General features: G+C 39.7%; 1 protein-coding gene across 2 annotated transcripts in view; it reads left to right on the forward strand.

The window, feature by feature from the left end:
* Positions 1-21,169, forward strand: part of LOC104923943 (formin-2) — a 29,848-nt gene extending 8,679 nt beyond the window's left edge. For both annotated transcript variants that reach the window (XM_027289706.1, XM_027289707.1), the window contains 19 exons: positions 1,502-1,680; positions 2,325-2,475; positions 3,461-3,472; positions 5,075-5,127; positions 6,012-7,018; positions 7,963-8,107; positions 8,534-8,621; positions 9,121-9,182; positions 10,178-10,269; positions 10,441-10,570; positions 11,601-11,747; positions 12,988-13,047; positions 13,326-13,446; positions 14,093-14,185; positions 14,747-14,798; positions 16,230-16,379; positions 16,492-16,573; positions 16,771-16,875; positions 19,022-21,169. In XM_027289706.1, the coding sequence (XP_027145507.1) occupies positions 1,502-1,680; positions 2,325-2,475; positions 3,461-3,472; positions 5,075-5,127; positions 6,012-7,018; positions 7,963-8,107; positions 8,534-8,621; positions 9,121-9,182; positions 10,178-10,269; positions 10,441-10,570; positions 11,601-11,747; positions 12,988-13,047; positions 13,326-13,446; positions 14,093-14,185; positions 14,747-14,798; positions 16,230-16,379; positions 16,492-16,573; positions 16,771-16,875; positions 19,022-19,048 (2,756 nt within the window). In that variant the 3' untranslated portion in view covers positions 19,049-21,169. The remainder of the gene's footprint in view (positions 1-1,501; positions 1,681-2,324; positions 2,476-3,460; positions 3,473-5,074; positions 5,128-6,011; positions 7,019-7,962; positions 8,108-8,533; positions 8,622-9,120; positions 9,183-10,177; positions 10,270-10,440; positions 10,571-11,600; positions 11,748-12,987; positions 13,048-13,325; positions 13,447-14,092; positions 14,186-14,746; positions 14,799-16,229; positions 16,380-16,491; positions 16,574-16,770; positions 16,876-19,021) is intronic.
* The last annotated feature ends 1,217 nt before the right edge of the window (positions 21,170-22,386 follow it).

A 22,386-nucleotide genomic window follows, 5' to 3' on the forward strand; every position in this document is an offset into this window, starting at 1 on the left:
TTGACAGTAAAAATAAATAATCAAAGCCTGAAGAAATCCTTCATTGGATAGTGGCATTTACTTTATTGATTAGTGATATTTATTTTGGATTATATACATCATTATACTTGTTCCCAAAATAAGGCTTTTAGAGTGGACTGTTTAGAGCCACAGCTGAGCTCAGCCCAGCCATGCAAAGCCACTTACTCTCTACAGGCTACATTGATTTCAGTTGATGTGATTGTCAATAGTAGCCCACAGAAACATACTGATGAATTTTGCATGTTCAAAAATCAAAAGTATTGTTTTAAATATGACAGTATGTGTAAAGTATGAAGAGAGTGCAGACATAAATATGCACACATGGACAAACAGAAAATCAAAAAATCTGATTCACAGTCAGTCTGCAAGTTGACAAGAGTAATCAGCTTTATGCTAACAATGAAAACAATGTGTGTCCCCACCAGGATCTTCAGGTTGTTTTCTCTTAACTGAAAGTGCAACATCACCCGAGTAGTCTCAGTGCACAAACATCACATCATCACAATCATTACTATTAAAAATTTCATCGTTAACTTTTAAGCTTCATTTTTGGGTGTGAAAAACACTGGCAGGTAGAAGGCAAGAAAATGCGTCACGCCTCATTCGTACAATGTTTTAGAAATCAAGATGCTGGTAAACCACAGAACAGAGCTAACCAACACTGTAAAGCAGATGTAGATCAGCGTCTTGTGTGCAAAGTGAAATTACCATTACCAAAGGCTCCTGGACCACAGTGTCCACTCTTGAGTGAGTCATTGTGGTCTATAGGCAGGTTTCAAGTTGTCTCAGTGTCAGGAAGCTTTGTTTAGCTAATGTAGATTTAGCAGTGTGGTTACATGTAGTAATATGTTCCGTTTCAGTGCTTTTCTTCGAAATAATATGTAGATTGTGTTTTATCCTGGTGTAAAGGTTACACCTTTGCATGGTACAGTCAGACCAGCAAACCTCCTCTTTGCACACCTCTTACTGATCACTGATTATTTGCAGATTTTAGCTTCAGTGTGTGTCAAAAAGTCAATTTGGACAATATCAAATCAAATCAAATCAAATCAAATTTTATTTGTGTAGCCCAAAGTCACAAAGTACATTTGCCTCGGAGGGCTTTACAATCTGTACAGGGAGTGACACCCTCTGTCCTTAGACCCTCGGTCCAAGTGAGGAATACCATACCAATGTGGTGTGTGCAATGAACAGAACTAACCCTTAAACAGTACATGTGCCACAATATCTCCGTTGGATTTCGGATAATTTCAGCATACTGGTTTTCATTCCATCTGTAAACTGTTTGGCAGCTGTCAAACATCTCTGCTCTGTATCTGTACGGAGTGTTCTAAGAGCAGTGGTAACCACAGTACATCAAGAAGCAAATTTGATAAAGCAAATAAAGCAACTTTATTGAATAGTCAATTTTATTTAAGTACTTGTTCTATAAGTTCTCACATAAGTCTTATAAGCTTTGTTCTCATCACTTTCTGTCCAGGTCGAACTCTCCTGGAAAAGCTGTTCTTGCAGCAGCAGCAGGAGGAGCCAGAGGAGGCTGAGAGGCTCTGCTCCAGGATCTTGGCCATGGGTCTCCTGCTGCCTTTCACCGACTGCTTCAGAGAACAGCTGGGAGGCAGCACTGCCCACATCACCTCCACAGCACCATCCAAGTTTGATGTATGTAGTCCAACTCTAATTTCCCCCAACTTTGTTTAGGTTAGGTTATGTTTGTTGTTGGTGACAGGGGATTTGTGTGAAAACCTGTATTGGTATTTTAAACATTGCATTTTAATTACATGTTAATAATCTTAATAAATTAATTTGTAAAGTCACCTTTTCATATAATACAGCTTTAATGTAAATTTGCAAATCATCTTTTAGTTTGTTGTGAACTTCGTCCACCCTTTTGTTTGTATTGTCAACTGTAAATGTGTTGTGGCAGAGCTGACCCCACAGGGGCATCAATCAGCTTCGATCTTTGTCTTGGTCAGTGGTGGTTGTGGGCGTTGCAAGACCACAAACAAATATATGCATTTGGAAGAAGCATGGTGGTCCAAAAGCAACTAAGTCCAATTAACTGTAAAGTGATGTGGGATGTGATGTGCTGAGATATTTATTATACATTTTATAATCTCACTTGCGTTTGTCATTTGTCAAAATCAGTGTCCAGATTTGGTTTCCATACCTGTAAGACTTTTTTTTACCATGCACATTGATCAATTGTGAAACATCAATATAATGTATATTAGTGCCATCTCTGGCCCTAATCCACTGTTTTGCTTTCATGGTGTCATGGAATGAGTGAAGTTTTGTTTCTCCAGCATGACCAGCTGTATACATGGGCAGCAGTCAATCAGCCAACTCAAGCCCTGGATTCTCTTGAGGGGAAACTTCCAGGGCAGCTGAAGGGCCCCTGGCCTCCAGCCAGGCCAGGTGCAGACAGTAGGACTGGACTCAAATCCACAGAGGCAGGTAAGAACATGGTTGACATGGCTGATAATACAGCAGGTCTCTTATTCGTATTTGTTGTCATAAAATAATTGGTAGATTTCTGACTTGATGAAACATCAATGTTCTTCAGAGTGCTTCTATTGATACAATTTTTTGACAAATTTTGTCTTGTCCCCACTGTTCATGTAGACATGTCCTCACTGTTGCAAAATAACTAGTGTCCTTGTAGGAACCTGAGTTTTATTTTTGAGTCAGTACAATTCACCACCCTTTAACTTCACCAATCATCCTGTTGTATCTCATTTGTTTAAAGAAGTGTACAAATGTTTTGTGGTTTTATGAGAAGTTAAGTACTGTAACTGTTTCTTGATGAACAACAGCTGATCCATTTCCCAAAGTTCTGAACTATTATAATCAACAGGAGGTAGACAATCTTTACAACAGTCTTTTATTCACATTGTAAAAAATGGCCAAAACATGACAGTAAAATGCCATGGCCAGTAGAATATGAAAGAAAACAACTGTAAGTTAAGTTAAGTAACATCACAATAGAAAAAGTTATACCGTGTTTATTACTGTCAAATTCTGGCAACCACAACTGCTACATAAACATGCTACACACAACAGATTTCTACCATAAAAACAACTGTTTGTTTTTAAATGTGCAGTGTTGTTCAGAGTGGACATATCCTGAATACTTGTGTCTTGAATGCACATCTGGAAATACTTGTCACAAGTCATAAATTTTAGTGTTTCCTATAATAAATGTCTTTTTTAAAACTGAAAACTATGATAGCATGTACGGTCCAAAACATTCTTCACCACATAAATATATTCAGTTAATAACACAGATAAGATTCCGTGGTGGTTTTTGCTTTTTACTCTGTCTGTTTCTGGGATTTACAACATGTATTGTCATGTTGTGTTTTGACTCTGACCTTTGTTTCTTTTTTTCCCCTCTTCATTTGAATGGGGTTCCTCCATCTTCATGCTTTCGCATTTTTAGAGGACAATCAAGGTGAGTGATATTTTCTGTACATTGTGAGTTGTATTTCTGTGTTGACCCAAAGAGGCAATTTGCAACTTTAGCAGACTGATGTTGTTGTTAGGCCCCAGGCGAAGATTTGTCTGCCTGTCTAATAATGTCAGAACTTTAAATAAACCTGCCACTCCATGGTGGGTGGAGTGTCCTAGCTGGTGATGCATAAAAATGCAGACCTGGTCACAAAGTATAATATCAGTTTCCACTTTGGCCTGTAACTTGAACTCTAACTGTCGTAGCACAATTGCAGATGACCTGAACTGTTTCAGTGGCTTTTGGTTGGTAAAGATGCCCACACAGCCTTCTCCAGGATCATATGGAGCTCTTTTACATTTTAAGTAGTCAACTAAACAAAAAGATCCAGCTACACATTCTGTGGTGTACAATTTGCTGCACATGCATTATTCTGCTGTGTTTTCAACATTAAGTAAGGACACAACAGTGACAACGATTTCAGGGTTTCAAATTCAATAAAACTTTAATGGGACAGAAAGTGAGTTGTTCAGCAGGTTTGGAGTGCTGAATATGCAAAATACATCACTCATGTATACTCATGTTTTCATTCACAATTAGCTTCAGTACTATTGAGTTGTATTGTTTTCATCATATTTTTGATTTGTTTCATCTAACGTTTATAACTGTCACTATACCACAACACAAATGAAAGAGGCTCCCTCAGTGAAATAACTCAGCAAAATCCCATACTGCATGTTTCAAACCACAAAATAACAAAATAGTTTCTACTCTTGTTTTTTGTGAATGCTCAGCCACTCTCTCTTTCAGTAGAACATGTGACATCTGCAAGTGCAGTATAATGATGTCCTACTCTCTGTCCTGTTTCATTTATCAATAAATAAAACATATTGAGATTAGTATTTCAGATTATCACTACATGGTTATTTGTTGAAAGCACAGTAAAGTATGAATATACCCTGGTTTTAATACTTCTACATTGGAACAAAATGATTCATATTTTATATCATATTTCAAGCCAAATGATTTCAGTACAGGTATTTAAAATGTTATCTGCATCACAATAAACATAAATCTAGTCAAGATGTTAGGTCTGGAAAAACATAAACAAAGGAGTAACATGGTTTTAAAGAGTAACTTAACATCCCTTGGAAAAACTTGTTTTTGCTGCCCTCCGGTGATTTAACTTCTCACCCTGTTGCAGTGACACACAGATAGACAGGATGCTGTAACATCACTGATTAGTGTGGCTATAGGTGTAACAAAGACAAAGCGAAACACTGCTGTTCAACCTGGTGTTAGGTCATGAAAGACCATCTACAGCTAACTGGCTCAAGCAGATGTTTAAACACCCAAGATTGGATTAAAAAAGTGATGATGATGTTGTCCTTCTGGCTGTTGGCTATATCATAGCCATACCCATCAGTCAATCACAATGTAACATCAGACCTAACTGCGGTGTATCCTGTATGTAATGTAAGTTTGATCAGTCTGTGTAACTTCATAATCATATGTTCACAGTTAACTTTAGGAGACTTAAAAGTTTCATGCAAAGTATGTCTGTTGTACTGTGTTGTGCTGACCTGCTGATGTATGTTTGTTCAGAACACCATGCAGCCATCTTGGGTTTGAAGCAACAACAGGAGGAGAACCAAGAGGTCAGTCCGTTTCATTTTCTCTACTTCAAGCCTGAGGCTGAAATTATTCTTAGCAAAATGTCTGTACTATACAGAGCACATCCCAAGTTCATTCTCATTCAGTGTTGTGCAAAAGTTTGTACAACCTTGGACACACTGTAGTGTGGAATGCAAGGGTCAGTTAGAAGTGGCTTGAGCAATACTTTTTCTAAGAATGAGAGCCAGTGACCAAAGTCTGGCCTGTCCTCTGCCTGAGAAACTGAAGCTGAATTATTTTATTTAAAGAGAAAGTGAAAACTCAATTTTAGGGGAAAACATATCTGCACTGGTCTCCGTAGGATTTTCCATAGACTGTGTAAAACCTGGTGGTAGTCTTCATGGCGTCACCCACAGGTTTTAGTATGGTGGCTCTGGTTATCACCATCTTAACAGTCCTGTCTCTGCTACTTCACGGCTAATCTAAAAGTGTGAGCTCAGGCAGGCTGAATGAAGCCTGGTTGCACAAATACGCTGCATGTAATGGCACCCACATGTCAATCATATCAGCCATGCTGTTAATTCTGCATAACTTTAAGCCTTAATATCATGTGAACAGGTGAGTTGTATATAAATTCACCCTCAGTACAGTTGTCATGAACGGGGAAATTAGCTACAGAGACCAAAACAGTTTTTTGTACCAGGCTGTAAACATGTTTATTTCTGCTGTGAAGTTGAAGTTGAAGTTCGGTCTTTTCTGACCACATCCAACATCACATAGCTTGGTAGATAGTAGTACAGTTATTCCACAATTACCCCAGCTCTCACAAACCTACTCTAGTTGTATTTTGTGTTTGGTCCCATTGGCTCATTGTTTATGTCTGTGATCTGACCTCATGCTCACGAAATGATTTCTGTCTGATCTACAGGAGGAATGTGTCCTTCCTTCAACAAAACTGAAGGAAAAACACGTTAACGTCATCCAACAGCTGGAACAAACCATAGAAGACCTCAGGACTAAGATTGCTGAGCTGGAGCGGCAGCCCCCTCTGCTGGACAGAGACAGTATGAAACCCACCACCTCCACCACAGACAGGGAGTGTGGAGGAGACGAGAGCCTGCTGAGGGTCGTGTGTGATGCCCACCTGCAGACTGAAGCAGCCGCCGCTCTGGGCTGCCTGGAGGCCAAGTCTGTGCAGACTTCACCCATGGATGACAGCTTTAAGTTCAAAGTGCCTTGTAGTGAGCCGGGTGGAGCGAACGGCTTCCTGCAGCCTCCACCCAGGCAGGATGGCTTCCAGTGTTCATGTCAGCAGCAGCCTCCTCCACCCCCTCCTCCACCTCCCCTTCCAGGAAGAGCAGTATCTGTTCATCCTTTACCAGGACAGACTGTGGCACCTCCTCCTCCACCACCTCCTCCTCCACCATTACCGGGAGGCTCAATGCCAGCTCCTCCACCTCCACCACCATTACCTCCTGGTTCAGCAGTTCCTCCACCCCCACCTCCTCCTCCTCCGCTTCCTTGTGGCCTTGCTCCACCGCCACCTCCTCCTCCACTTCCTGGTGGCCTTGCTCCACCTCCACCTCCACCTCCTCCTCCACTTCCCGGTGGTTTTGCTCCACCCCCACCTCCTCCTCCCCCTCCTCCTCTCCCTGGCGGCATTGCTCCACCTCCTCCTCCATTACCAGGAATAGGAGGCCCACCTCCTCCACCACCACCCCCAGGCTGTGGACCTCCTCCCCCCCCTCCTCCACCAGGAGCCATCTGTGTTCCTCCAGCTCTTCCAGGGGCTCTGGGCTCCTTGCCTCCTCCTCTACCATTGGGGCTGTATGCTTTGGGTCTGACCCAGGAGAAACCACCAAGGAAGGCTGTTGTGGAGCCTCCCAGACCGATGAAGCCCCTCTACTGGACCAGGATCCAGCTGCACTCCAAAAAGTAAAGGCGGTGTAAAGATGATGCTGCAGATGCAGACACAGATGATGCCTGGCACTATTCCATGTTTTTCTTATCAACAAGTCTCCTGTGTCTCCAAAGAGACAATGTTTTTGTCTGATATAAATCTTCACCTCACAAATATATAATTTCATTTTTACTGAGGCTTAGTTATTTCCAAACAGTTGGCTACTGTAGCTTTTAGCAAACAGGAGGAAATCGTGTATTTGTTTTTTTCAGTAGTGGATCTATCCCATTTGTTGCTCTAGTGAGTATTTGGCACCAGGATGGTGTATGTGTGAGTGAGTCAAAGTAAACTATAGTGTGTGTGTTCATGGTGATGAAGTAACAAGTTACAAAGTGTGGCTCACTGATGTGTTTTTAATAGTTCAGATGAATAAGATATATGAGACTTCATTCATTCATTCATAGTTGGTTTGGGTCTGCACAAAGTGAGTCACGTTTAACTCTGATATCTCCCATTTCAGAGCCTCTTACCTGCACATGAACTCACTCCCAATCTCACATTAACATATTCAGTATTTTCAGCAGTAGGCTTTTTTAAATGAGTCTGCATCCTTTACTGAATTTAAACTGTCCAACAATAAGATGAAGTAACTTTCATCAAGAATTTACAGAAATGATCTAGAACATGTTGGGCCATGATGTGAACCATGTGTTATCTGAGGGAGGAAAATATCCAAATCGTGTACATTGTTTAAAAGACAGAGCAAAAGAGATTGTGAGTGTGTTTTCTCATAACAGAAGGCTGAAGGCTTTGCTACAGTCTGTGATCAGATTTCCTGCAAATTATTGAACCAAACACATTCACACTTCATATGAATCTATGCAAAATTGTCACAAAATTCAGAGGCCGGTAAGACCTAGGGGCATTATCAAAGTTTACTGCTGAAAACCTACCATCTGCACTCTTGTGTGTCTCTCAGGGAGGTTTCTTCTTCGTTGGTGTGGGAGAATATTGAGGAGCCTGACGTGGACTTTGAGGAGTTTGTAGAGTTGTTCTCCAAAACAGCTGTGAAGGAGAAGAAGCAGCCGCTCTCTGACACCATCACCAAGTCCAAGGCCAAACAGGTCTGTCATCGTCCTCATCACTCAATTCTAAGTTTTGATAACTGAGTTTAAATAATGATCTCAATCCTACTTCCATCAGATATAAAATTCATATCATACATAGGTGACTGTATAATTTTGTCCATAATCATTTATGACATGACTGTGCAGTATTTTCACCTGTAAGCTCTATAATTCTACATTTAAAATGAACAGCTATTGAATATTCCTGTGGACAATCATGATCCACAGAGGATGTATTTGTCCATCCTACACTTTAACATTGTGGAAGTATCTTATCTTACCAACTTTGATTAGTTTAAAAGCCATTTTTACAGTTACAGCTTCATCTTTATAATATACTTCATCATATCAGTGAAAATGCAGCAGAAAGCAGCTGCTGCATCTGAGCTTCTGAATGTAACCTCATATCTGTGTGTCTTACAGGTCATGAAGCTCCTGAACAACAAGCGTTCTCAGGCAGTGGGAATACTCATGTCCTCCCTGCATCTTGACATGAAAGATATCCAGCATGGTGAGTCCATCGGTTTATGAGCTTTAGTACACCGCATTTACAAACCATGAATATATGAATATAAATGAGTGATTAGTGGATGGATATTCATATAGTCATGACAAAAACCTTTGCAAATAAAAGTCAATAAAAGCTTTTACTGACAGTTTGGTCATCTGCATAAACTATAGTAACATCATGATGACGGTACGTTTTGCACAAAACTCAAACATGCATATTTATATGTCTGTGCATGTTTTCTGATCTTTGTTTTGCATGTTTAACATTTTAGCAGACAGTCAGTATTAAAATGTCTTATTTCCTTTTTTAAGTCAGCCCATGACCTAAACACTGAAGTTCAGACTGAGACTTGACTTTGATGAATTATCACGTCTTTTCTTTTCCCTCATCCTGAGAGTGTTTTCTGTTTGTCTGTTTGCTCTGTGTTTAATAGTTCATATGATTAAAGGAGAACATTTTCACAGTTGTGACCTATGTCCTCTCCCTCTTTGTCTTTAAGCCATCCTGAACTTGGACAACACAGTAGTTGACCTGGAGACCCTGCAGGCCCTGTATGAAAATGTGAGCAACACACACACACCACAGTCACTTTATTTTCTGACTATAATACGATCAGAATCCATCAGAGGTCTGCGACCTTTAAAACCAGAGTGCTCCAATGCCTGTTTTTGCTCTTCTGGTAATCCAGTCTCAAGTCAAGTCATAGGTCATATCACTTTTCCCTAATAATGAAGACATGACAATGAACTAAGTTTGTGTCATGTAAAGTAAATGTGAACAAACAAAACACATAACTTCATAAAAACTTAATTATTTCTTAGTTTAGTCAGCCAGTGTGTGTGTGTATATGCTGGGTAACATGACACACCTGTAATGTCAACATTGATAACTTTCAATGTTTTTAATATTTAATCTTTAAACTGATGACAGAAAATGAACACAGACAAGTCAATTAAGTCAACACAAGAGGTCATATCTGTGCTTTGTTGTAAAGAAAGTCTGGGAATTTGAGTCCTTTGTTTCTCAAAGAGTTTGTGACCGTGGTTAGAGGGTGGGGTAGAAGTGCACCATCATGGCCACAGGAAGTACATCCTCTGCCGGGCTTTCTTGACGAGGGAGCTGATGTTCAGCTCCCACTTGAGGTCCTGGGAGATGATGGTTCCCAGGAAGCGGAAAGACTCCACAGTTACCATTGGGGAGTCATGGATGGAGGCAGGGGAGGCTGAGTTCCATCTAAAATCCACAACCATCTCCACTGTCTCCAAGTTGTTCTGGCTGCACCAGGTCACCAGATGGTCAACCTTCCATCTGTAGGCAGACTCATTCCCATCAGATTTTACAGTGGTCTGGGAATCAGGGACATGTTTCCCCAGCTTTATGTGCTGCTTCCTGTTAGACAGGAAGTCTGTGATCCTGATTTTTTGTTTGAGTCTCCCTGAATTTACACAGTCAGCAGTTGTTGTTCTTCATCATGAAAAAGTTTGTCTAAGGGGGGCCACGTGTCAGAGTTTGAATACTCTTGGTGTATACTTAATTCTATTGTGTCTCTCTTTCAGAGGGCTCAACAGGACGAGCTGGACAAAATTGAAAAGCACATCAAATCCTCAAAAGACAAGGAGAATGCCAAACCTCTGGATAAACCTGAACAGTGAGTCGCTGACGCTGTATCCTAAACACTAATGAGTGGACATGATGCAGAATGCTGTGTGTTATTGTGTAAAGGTTGTAAAAACACAGGAGAGAATGAGAGAGTGTGCAGAGACATGGCAGGAGACATGAGTTGGATCCAAAGCAGCTGGTGTTTCCTCTTGTGTTGCAGATTTCTCTACCAGCTGTCCCTGATCCCAAACTTTTCTGGCAGAGTTTTCTGCATCCTCTTCCAGTCCAGCTTCTCTGAGTGCATGTCGTCCATAATGAGAAAACTGGACACACTGCAGAGGTTGTGCAAGGTGAGTCAAACTTTCCAATCAGAGCAACAACAAAAAAAAAAAAACAACACAGTGCACATTGTGCAGGCAGAGGACCGAGGCTGTTGGAATTATAGTCATCTTGATGCTTGTTAAGAAATAAACTGTAAGAGGACTCTGGTCAAGAGAGAACTGCTTACACCATGACTCAAACCAATGAGAGAGGAATGACACTTCCAGTTCAGTCTATTTCTTTATAGTGCTAAATCATATCAGAAAGTATCTCATGACACTTTCCATATCTATCCTGATCTAGACCGTACTGTTTATAATATACACCATTAGCAAGGACTTGGCAATGATGACAAAGAAAAGCCTCCTTTAAGAGACAGAAACCTTGAGCAGAACCCGGCACATGGTGGACGGACATCTACCATGACTAGCTGAGTTTACAGAGAGAGAAGGACACAGATGCACAGGAGCAATAACAATGAGAACTACAACTATAATTCTAATATAAATATGACTAACAGTATTAATAATTATGTTTTAGATCACAGCTAAAAAAAAATGTTCGCTTGTGCACAGATTTGACAATACAACAAATGAATCAGAGACCTTTGGGTATATTTGGATAGAGCAAGGCTATCAGTTTCCCTCTGCGTCCAGGCTTTATGCTAAGCTAGGCTAACCACATCTTGACTCCAGCTCTGACTGATATTGAATTTTTCAACTCAGAATACATGCATTTCCCCAAAAAATATTGAAGTATTCCATCAGCAGCTTTCGCAGGCACAGCAATGAATCAAATATGAGTATCAGCACTGAGCTGATCTGTGAGCAGTGACACTGACACTTAATTCTTCAGCTGAATTTGAAACATCAAACTTTTTATCTCATGTTAAGATGAACAATAGTTGCTAGAGAGTTTCCAAAATCAGTTGAACTGCTCCCAAAGAATCTCTTAAATGTGTAAGATTAAAGGTTTTACTTTCATTTCGACATTCTTCCATTATGTTTTTTCTTCACACTCAGGGTGTCTCTGATTCACACACCTTTATCTCCTCTGCAGGTGTTGCAGGACTGTGAGACAGTGAAGCGGGTTCTAGGTCTGGTTTTGGCCTTTGGAAACTTCATGAATGGTGGTAATCGAACCAGAGGCCAAGCTGATGGCTTCACCCTCGACATCCTGCCTAAACTCAAAGATGTCAAGAGCAGTGTGAGTAATCTCAGAATATACACTCTTATATCCTGGACATTATTTTTAGTGTCTGGCTATATTTATGCAACATGTTGACATGACAATATAGAGTTTTTATCTATGTAACATTTACCTAGTTTGAGTGTTGACCCTATACTTATCGACACCATTGATTGAGTTTTGAACTCATCTGAGATTACTCTTTTTTTCTGGATTGTATAATGTCTTACAGGGGCAAATGTTCTGTTCTCAGAGTCTTGAGAATTAGGGTTGTAAAATTCTGGAAATTTTCAAAGTTGGAAACCTTCCATGGGAATTAACAGGAATCTATGGGAATTAACGGGAATAAACTGGGAATTTACTAAATTGAAGGTTGGCCCTTTAACAGGGAACTTAAATATAGTTGTGAAAAATATATTTTAGCATTATCTTGACTAAAACAACCAGATTTCATGCAGGTACACTTATCTGCTATTCCTCAGTCACATGCACATAGCACACTGCTTACTGCAGGGCTACTGAGGCCACGCCTCCTACCTGCACAGGTGATTTCTGTACCTGGACCACACTTTAGAGCCCAGAGCACACAGAGACTATTGAAGACACACATTTGAGCTTGCAGACTACATAATATTGTTCAATAAAATAACTTCTAAAATAAGTTCTACTTACAAATAAGTGTGTTGAAATCTCATGTTTGTTTGTTTTTTGTATTATTTCACATGGATGTCTGCTTATGACAAAACTAAATGTTTATATTTATGTTTGGATATGATACAGTGTCTTTACATCCAATTTCCATTTAATTCCCATTAAGTATGATATGATCTGCAGTACTTCCAAAATTTCCCAGCTTAACTGCCCATGGAAACTTTCCAGAAAGTTTCCAGAAATTTACAGGAACCCATTTCCACCCATTTGCCACCCTAATAATAATGTCACAATATTTTTTATTTCGTCCACTTAATACCGCTCCTCATGCTTCCTGTCTCTCTAGTAACTCTAGTATCTCCAGTAACTATTCAGTAATACACTGTATAGTAAGAGTAGTGTAATCATAAAGGTGTCTTTTTAATCCCATGTCCCATATACAGCTGACTTTCTTTAGATTTGTATATGCTGTTGAGTAGGTTTTTTATTTCACACAGTATTAAAGAGGGGGTGACGTGTTAACATTGCGACAAAATCACGTTTAAAGAGTTTGTTTCGCCTAAGTGATAAACGCTGTCATCACTGTATTTCCTTTCTACACATGCAGGACAACATGAAAAGTCTTCTGTCTTACATCGTTGCATACTACCTCAGACACTTCGATGAGGTAATCTCTTTGCTTATTATGTTATTATATATCATATTCAGAGTTGTTGGGTAAATCCAACCCAGAAATACAGTTTACCATATCATATTTACACATTCCCTGGGATTGCATCACTGCTTTTAAGTTCATGTTTATCATACTGGCAGCCATTAAAAATAATGTAGGTGGGGGTTATTAAAACAGAAACAGAATAAATGTCTCATTGTTTGTCATAATGTGTGTGTGTGTGTGTGTGTGTGTGTGTGTGTGTGTGTGCGCGTGTGTGTGTCCATCACCAGGATGCTGGTAGAGAGACGTGTGTGTATCCGCTCCCTGAGCCTCACGACCTGTTCCAGGCTTCACAGATGAAGTTTGAAGACTTTCAGAAAGATCTGACTCGACTCAGAAAGGACCTGAGAGGTAACACACATACACACATGTACAAACAATATTACAAATTCATTACAATCACAAATATGCTACATATGCTTAATTTCCATTCTGAGATTCTCTCACAACCTTGATGCAGACATGTGCAACTGCACACTCAGTAGGTTTTCACAGTCATGTGACCTTTGGTATTGATTTATAGGAATCGATACCAAATTAGGAGCTTGTGAGTTTAAAGTATCAATCCTGCAGAACTGATCCGCCCATCCCTAGTATACAATTTACATAAATTTACATCATAACCATCCAAAGGTTTCTGCTCTTGGTTCATCAAATTTGTCTTGATTTTCTGGCATCACCGCCAAACAAACTTCTGCTTAGTCTCCTCAGACAAATCCTCAAATTACATAAGTTTTCACACATAAAATATTCTAATTTAGAGCCACTATTACAAGCTCAGGTCAAAAACCTCTTCACTGAAAGGTCCAGCATATCATTAACAACATGTATGTATGGCTTCAGGGGCAGGAGCCAAACAGTCATGTCTCTATATCTCCTACCAGAGGTATTTGATCACCCTTGGTAACTACATTAACCATGCTGTGATATCGTTCTACTTGTATTTTACATATAATTTGTATATTATTATTTCTGTCTCTATTATTTTATTTGACAGCCTGTACATCAGAAGTGGAAAAAGTGTGCAAGGTTTCAGATGAGGATAACCTGCAGCCTTTTAAAGGCAAGATGGACGACTTCCTCACACAAGGTAGCTGACAGACTGAAATTGCAGTGCCAACATTCAAGTAGTTTGTCCTTTATGGCAAAAAGTGAGGCTCAAGCCATTCACATCCTGTCATAGACTTCCAATTGTTTTCTGTTACTCCAAAACTGACCTTTAACTAAATAAATACTAAAGTGTTTTATTGTTAAAACTTGAAGGTGTTGTTTTTATATTTTTATGTACACATTGTTTGTACTCCTGAGGTCTAAACAAATGTGTGGGATCCATCCTCATGAAACATTTGCAAACATTTAAAATATGTTTAATCATGCCTTTTAACATGAATGTTCACTTGCTAGCAGTTGTTGGTACTTTACATTTGAAATAGCTTGAAACTAGGATTTTGTTCAGTATCGACATTTTTGTCTGATGATGAATATATTACAAAAGCAGGATACAGCACATCAATGTGGCAAGAAAAAAAACTTTGTACTGTGAAGTCTCAAGGACAGCTGGTTGGGCAGCAATTGCTAACAACAAACCCCAAAGTTCTTTCTCATGTCTCATCTTTTGTTTTGATCTCTTGTATTCTTCCTCCTCTCGCAGCTAAAACTGAACTGGAGACTCTGGACGCTCAGCTCAGCAGCACTCACAAACTGTAAGAACAACCTCTTCTCTTTAATTTTAGCGACATTATCCCACAGACGTTGACAGGCAGCTGCAGACTTCACACAGACAGGCACATTCTTCTATACAGTACATGCTGCAATCATAAGTCTGCATATGTAGACAGGATTCACACATAATATAGTGTGCACAGGGCTGTAACTAATTATTTTTGTGGTTATCTTCATGATCAGTTAATCTGTTGCTAATTATCTTGAATAGCTGAATAGTCCTTTGGTCTATAAAATGTCAGAAAATGGTGAAAAATGTATAGTTATACGCTACACTAAACTACAGTATACACTACACTCAACATATTCACATTTAAGAAGCTGAAATCAGAGATTATACATGTAATGTGATACGACACTACTCCTAAAAAGTTCAGCATATTCGGCTTTCAGATGAAATTTCAGAGTGCACCTAAAATGCACTCTAACCTTTACAGGTGAACCTTATTTGACCTTCTCCAAACATTTGAATGCACATGTCCAAATGTTCAATGTTTCAGTACTTATTGCATAACATGCTGTTCTCTAACAAGGTGATTCAAAAAAGTTCCACTAAATGTTCTGCTTAAAAGACAGTTTGTATCTAAACAGTCCTCTTCATCATGCTCTTCACATTCTGACATCATGACAACAAGACGCCACCTAACAATCCATCAACAGTACCTGGTCAGTGTGAGGCTTCAAAGAGGAAGTCCTCAGAGGGAAGAGGTCACATGACAAGTTTCAACAAAAAAAAGTTTTGTTGCGTTACACACCACAGTTGTTTCTTGTTTCAATAAATTCAAATATAGTAGAGCATTCAATAAATGCTCTATTTTTATGATATAATATCACCGTAGCATGAACTTTTTACATTTTCCATAAATTTCACCTGACAGACAAATATCCCAAACTTTTTATGAGTAGTGTATACTGTATGTTAGTGAAGTGTAAGTACCACAAAATCACAGCACTTGAGTAAATGTAAAAAAAAAAGGACTTTTTTCTCTTTTTTCTGTTTTACTCGAAGTAAAGTTCAAATCATGTTTTTGCATCCACTTTGCCACAATGATGTTAATTTCTTCATCTTTCCATATCGCCTCGTCTATATCTGTTTTTGACAGGTCTATCACACAAAGCTGTGGTGATTGCTGCCTGCACGGCCTCTTTTAGTTCCACTCTTTTATTCTAAAATGTGTGATAAATATGTGAACATTGTGTGAACCCAAATTCTAGCCTCAAAAGGTGCTTTCAGGTGTCATTTTTCCACATTCCATATCAGTGTGTGGCTGTGGATCCTCTGGTCTTCACTGTGTGCAGTCACTACAGTGTCTGCACAGTTCAACTTTTTGGCTCCTGTGTCGTATTTTTTCTCTCTTCATGAATAAAAAAAAGGAATGTAACTCAGTAAACTCGTGATTGTGTCCTGCCAGGTTCCTGGAGCTCACAGTGTTCTTCTCAGTGAAGGCCAAAGGAGGAGAGAAGGAGGTTTCACCAAACACCGTCTTCTGCGTCTGGCACGAGTTCTCCTCTGACTTCAAGGAGCAGTGGAAGAAGGAGAACAAAGTCATTCTCAAGGAGAGGTACAGTAACACATGCTCATCTAGATCCTGCTGCTGTTACATAAAATGCCTTGAGTGCAAAGACCAGCCAAATCACCCAATCATAAGTGCCGTATCATTGTATGTTCTGCAGGTTAAAAGCAGCAGAAGAGTGTTTCCGACAGGCCAAGGAGAAGGCTGCCTACAGCGTCAAACCCAAACACGCCTCTGGCATCGTAAGTTGACCTTTGACCTTTGGTTTAGTAATGTACACAGACATGCAAGAAGTAAATAGACACCTTCATTCAAATTTCAAATTAGAGGTGTCTATTTACTTCTTGCATGTCTGTGTAGGTCCAGTGATTTAGGGGCATCTAGCTGTGAGGCTGCAGTTTACAAGTCAATACTGCTCCCTTTTTCTTTTTTTTTAAAGATATTTTTTGGCGTTTCCAAGCTTTATTTCCAACAGAGACAGCTGAAGACTGACAGGAATGTGGGGAAAGAGAGATGGGGAATGACATGCGGAAAAGAGCCACAGGTCAGATTCGAACCCTGGGCTCTACCAACTGAGCTAAACAACACACCAACTGCTCCCTTTCCAAGTGTAAAAGTGACAGCGAAACTCAAGACACCCTATGTAGAGACAGTGTTTAGTTTGTCCATTCTGGGCTACTGTATTAAAACAGACTCTGTGGAAGAGGACCTGCTCACTCTGTAGTAATCTATCATGTCTGCCAATAGATCATTCTCAGTGTTACATACTTTACTTTTAAGCAACCTGGAGGTCAGAAGACCATTTTGTTTTTCTAAATGCTGAAGAAACCAGCTGTAAAAGTGAATATATATATATATATATCTAATGCTTCATGACATGATAAATATCTCTAACATTTGTTTCAAGTCCCCCTAGTTAGAATTTATCAGCATTATTTATAGAGCACATTTCATTACTTGGAAATTCAGAGAACTGAGAACATTATAAAATAGTGGAACAGAAAGATTTTTCAGCCTGCTTTTCAATGTAAAACTGCAGTGATGGACCTCAAATCCAGTAGGTAGCATGTTTCAGACCACAATAACTAAAGACATCATCACCAGACCTGGATTTAATTCTGGGTACAGCCAGAAGACCTCCACCATTAACCAAAGAGGCCTGGGCTTTAGTCATTGAAAGAGTCAAAAATGTCAGACTGTTAAAAACCTTCTATGACACTGTGCTGGCATCTGCATTATTCTATGCAGTCGTCTGCTGGGGAGGGGGAAGCACAGAGAGAGACAGAAAAAGACTCAACAAGCTGACAGGCCTTAAAGAGCTCCTTCAGCAACAGTCTGCTACTCCCACCATGTAAGAAGGAGCTCCACCACAGGTCCTTCATTCCAACAGCTGACAGACTCTTTAACACCAGCATGACTTCATGACTTTTTTCTTATTTCTTATTTATGAGTAATTTCTTATCAACCTAGTATGTACAAACTCCTGTGACAAGTGAATTTCCCTGGTACAGGATCTTAAAGTCTGTGTAAAGGCAATTCCATGTTTTCTTTCAAAACACATCAAATGTGTAAAATAGTTGCTTAAAACATGTGAAAAAGACTTTGAATGACATATTACTGAAATATGGAGTTACAGGTTCAAACAGTTTTTCACCAGTTTTCAGTCCAGGATTCCTAAAACGAGACTTCATGATGCATCACGGTGAGCACCTCAACCGCCTAGTGCAATGGTATAAAAGCCATCAGCCTTTGCTAGCTCGCTCTGCCCTCAACATCCCGAAAATGCATCGTCCCTGGATGCCAGAATGTGACAGCTGCTCCATTACTTGTGAAGTGATGAAGAAGAAGTGGATTGTGAAGGGCCATATTAATGGAGACATGAAAATAATGCAGTAATTACAGTAACGTTGGTGACTTAGTGCACAGTAACGTGTTTTTACATTGTACATAATCACGTTAGGGTTTCTCATCATTTTCATGTGTGTTATCTAATGTCAGTGCATGTAACGTTAGACTGCTCTCGTTTCCTGAGCGGAATCCAGAGGAAAATACACCGGTAACGGGACGTCTCTTATATGCAACAGCAGCTTGTAGCTATGACGACAGGGAATATGTAGTCAGATCTGAATTTACATGTGTCAGACAGCGTTTATTGAGATACATGACTTATGTACGTTAAGACACAGAGAGACAGACATTCATTCAACTCAGCTCAGAGTGGTTCAGTGGACATGCCCCCACAGTCCTGGAGCTGAGAATTAATTTTTTCCTGATTTTGACAGCTAATTTCAGAAACTTGTCGTTATTTTTAATCATTCCAATTTGGCTGGGTAGTTAATAACACTTTGTTCTTAAGTCTGACAAACTCAAAACACATATTCATTTTTACTTTACACAGACTTTAAATGTACTAAGGCGCCAGACCATTCAGTGATTTATAGACTAGGATTTGGAAGGTGATTCTGTATTGTACCAGGAGTGTTTTCAGCAATATGTTCACATTCTCGTGTTCATGTACAGACTCTGACTGCTACATTTCTGAATGAGCTGGAGTCGTCCCACTGATTGTTTGAAGAATCCTGCAAATAGAGCGTTACAGTAGTCGAACCTGCTTGGATGAACCAGTTTTACAGCATTGCTTGAGATACGAATGCTCTCATTTGAATGTGTGTGATGTGTCTTTTCAACAGAAAGCCAAGCTTGGCATGAAGATTTGACTGAGCGGAACATGTGTTTTCCCGACTTTGGGCACCAGCAGTGAGTCAAAAACAAGAAGGTCTGAAGAGGTCTGAAGAGGACAGAAGAGAACGCTGAAGGGAATGCATGTATGTGCAGCTGAGCCTACTCTGGACATTGTGGAAGGATGCTGCTGCAGGGTCACTAGGCACAGGAAATCAGGTTGACACATCACATACAGTAAACATCAGCTGGTATAACATCATGCTGGTGCAGCCAATGTGGCTCCATTTATAAAAAAATAACGAATGTCTCACTTATCAGCAGAATGGTAAAGACAAACAATAAACCACACTGTTTAAGGAGCATTAGAAATGTTTAGCACTTACTCCCCCCTCACTGTAATCTCTATAAAACAGACCACAGGCGGCTTCTTTAAATCCTGACTGAGACTTCGGCACAAACAACAATCACCACACCTTCAGTACTGAAAAAAGACACAAAGAAGTCTTAAAGTCCTGTAAAGTACACATTTATTGACATCTGTGGACTGCAAACACACCATGGGCAGGTGTGCCATAAATAAAACAGATAACTGATTTGTCTGATTTAATAAAAATAGACATAGTGATTCTGACTTCATGATCAAATGTTTTCCGCATCACATAAAATAATGCATGCACTGGCTTTTGTCTTCTCCCCTGAATCACTTAAAAGAAACGTAAAAAACCATGCCATAAATAGTATGACAATAACAATGAGACTGATATAATTGAAATCTTCTGGATTATGACTTCAATCTGTTCGAGATCCACCAGATCTGGAAGCTTGTTTGCAGTAAATTTGAACGTGCGAACGTAGATCGGGAACAATGGAGATGACAGCACAAGAATCCAATCAAAAGTCGACTAGAATGTGAACAGGGTTTGTCTCACATAACACAGTAACACTGATGGATCTGGCAAAGCACAAAAAGAATGCAGTTGGGTGTGTCATTTCACCACTTGTGTCTTTAGTTAAACAAACTAGATAAAATAGGTTTTGGAAAACAGATTTTCCTCCACATGTAACTGTTTTCATCAAATAGTAAATGCATTTGACAATTGCAACCAAATGTAAGTGGCTCTACAATAGCCTAAGTTTAAATGGCTTCTCAACTGTAATCGTTTTCCAAAGCCCCAATATTTCAGTCACCATCAGATATCAGCATGATTATCCATTACTGTGTTTATGATTGAAACAAACACGTTTTATTATTCAAATCTGATTTAGAGGCTTGTGCAGCTTTCATATGGAGATTGGAGTTTTTGTTTTTTTTTGTTTCTTGGAACTCGGCCTGAGAGTGTGAAGCATTCCCAGTAAATACACAGAGCCAGGCCAGCCTGCCTGCATAGATATCTTGAAACCTCAGCAGACACTGAAATAAGAGAGGACGAGAGTGACTGGCATTGATTAGCAGCACTTGCTGCGTGCACTCAGTCATATATTCTGTTTCAATCGTGCAAATATTCGACAACTTCAAACTGCTCTGTTGAAATGTGACAGAAATCTGGGTTATGTTAGACAACAGCCATGGGCACATCCTGTTAAATGCCACAGTAAATCATCACACGTCAATATCAGCACTCTCCACACGGACTCTTACACACTACCATGAATGTGATTCTACATCCTGACTGACCAATCAGATTAGATCTCAGTACTCAGTATGCATTTGTACAGCAGTGTTGTTGGGCAGAAGAAGAATGTCACTGTAAACTTACATGTGTACTTTTAATATATGTACAATGATATGCCATATCATCTCAGATATACCACATATAAGTGGGTGTGTGAGTGAATTTTCTCTTCATCTGGTCGATCACACCTTTGTGTTTGAAAGCTCTGTGCTGAAGGGTGTGTATAGTGCACTGAATTACAGCTATTCCATTTGTTGCAGAATTGATGACTTTATCAATGTAAAGTAATAAATTGTTAAAAAAGAATTGATTGTGAGACACGTTTTGTGTTTCTTTCATCGATGTCCTCTCCTGCTGGCCAGCATGATACTCCCAACATGAACTTGACTACATTTTAACAGTTTCATGTGCAATAAATGTTTATGTATACATGTATATGGAGAGGATGCATGGGGTCTGGGAGCAGTGTAATTTATGTATAATAAAGAGAATGAATTCTGCATTATTTTTTGGTTTTCATGCAATATTTCATTGTGATGATGTCAGGGATGTGACTGCCCAGGCTGGAAGATGAATGAGTAATGAGTAATACTCCTTTAAATCATCAACTGTGACATTGCTGCTATGGAAGTGAGCAATAGTTCATGTTACCAAGTGGAAGACTGTAGCGTTTCCCCAGAGAAGGGAGCTCAAATTCTGACATTACATCCAGGCTTGTTTCTGATACACTAGCTTCTGTAACTCAGAGATAAACTGTGAGGTGCCTCCCCAAGAGGAGGATAGCAAAGAGAGACATGTGAAGCAAAGATAGCCTACTGTGTGAGGTGAAAAATGACAGGTGTATTCTAAAAGCAGGGAGGTTAGTTAAGAAACACTGGGTAAATGTATAAAGACTTTTGTTTTTGTAAAATATCTGAGACTTCTTCTAAGCACACAAAAGGTTTATTTCTCTCAAATTTTGTTCACAGATTTGTTAAAATTTGTGTTAATGATCACTTCTCCTATGCCAAATTAATGTACCTGACTGGTGTGGCGTCAAGATGCTAATTAAACAGCAGGTGTGACTTGGACTGGTCACAATAAAAGGCTACTCTAAAAGGTGCAGCTTTATCTTGAGAATGTTCATTATTATGCACTTAACTATGGATTTCACATGGCAGAAAGCCAGTCAATCTCTGGTTTGGTTTGGTTTGTTCATGCACTGCAGCGCATCTCCTTTGCACACAGCTGATGCTGTTGATTGTGTCCTGCGGAGTGTTGGTCCATTCCTCTTCAATGACTGTGTGAAGTTGCTGGATATTGGCAGGAAATGGAACGCGCTGCCATACATGCTGATTCACAGAATCCCAAACATGCTCAGTGGGTGAGATGTCTGGTGAGTATGCAGTTACTGCAAGAACTGGGGCATTATCATGCTACAACATGAGGCGATGGTGGCAAATGAATGACAAAGACATGTCAAATGCCCACTCCCTTAAAACTCCACATCTCTAAAAGTGCTAAAACTCTATATTGGTATGTTATTGTGAAAACTCCAAGGCACTTCTGTGCGAAAATGCTGTTCATTCAGCACCTGTCGGGTCAAAGACAAAGGAGAAGTGCTCAGTAACATGAACATTACCAAAATTTGAGAGAAACTATTTGAATCAAAAAGAAAAGTTCAGTGAAGTTTGGTTTGTTGATGTTGTTCAGTTGATCTG

The sequence above is a fragment of the Larimichthys crocea genome, chromosome XVI (assembly GCF_000972845.2).
Source record: "Larimichthys crocea isolate SSNF chromosome XVI, L_crocea_2.0, whole genome shotgun sequence".
NCBI lineage: Eukaryota > Metazoa > Chordata > Actinopteri > Sciaenidae > Larimichthys > Larimichthys crocea.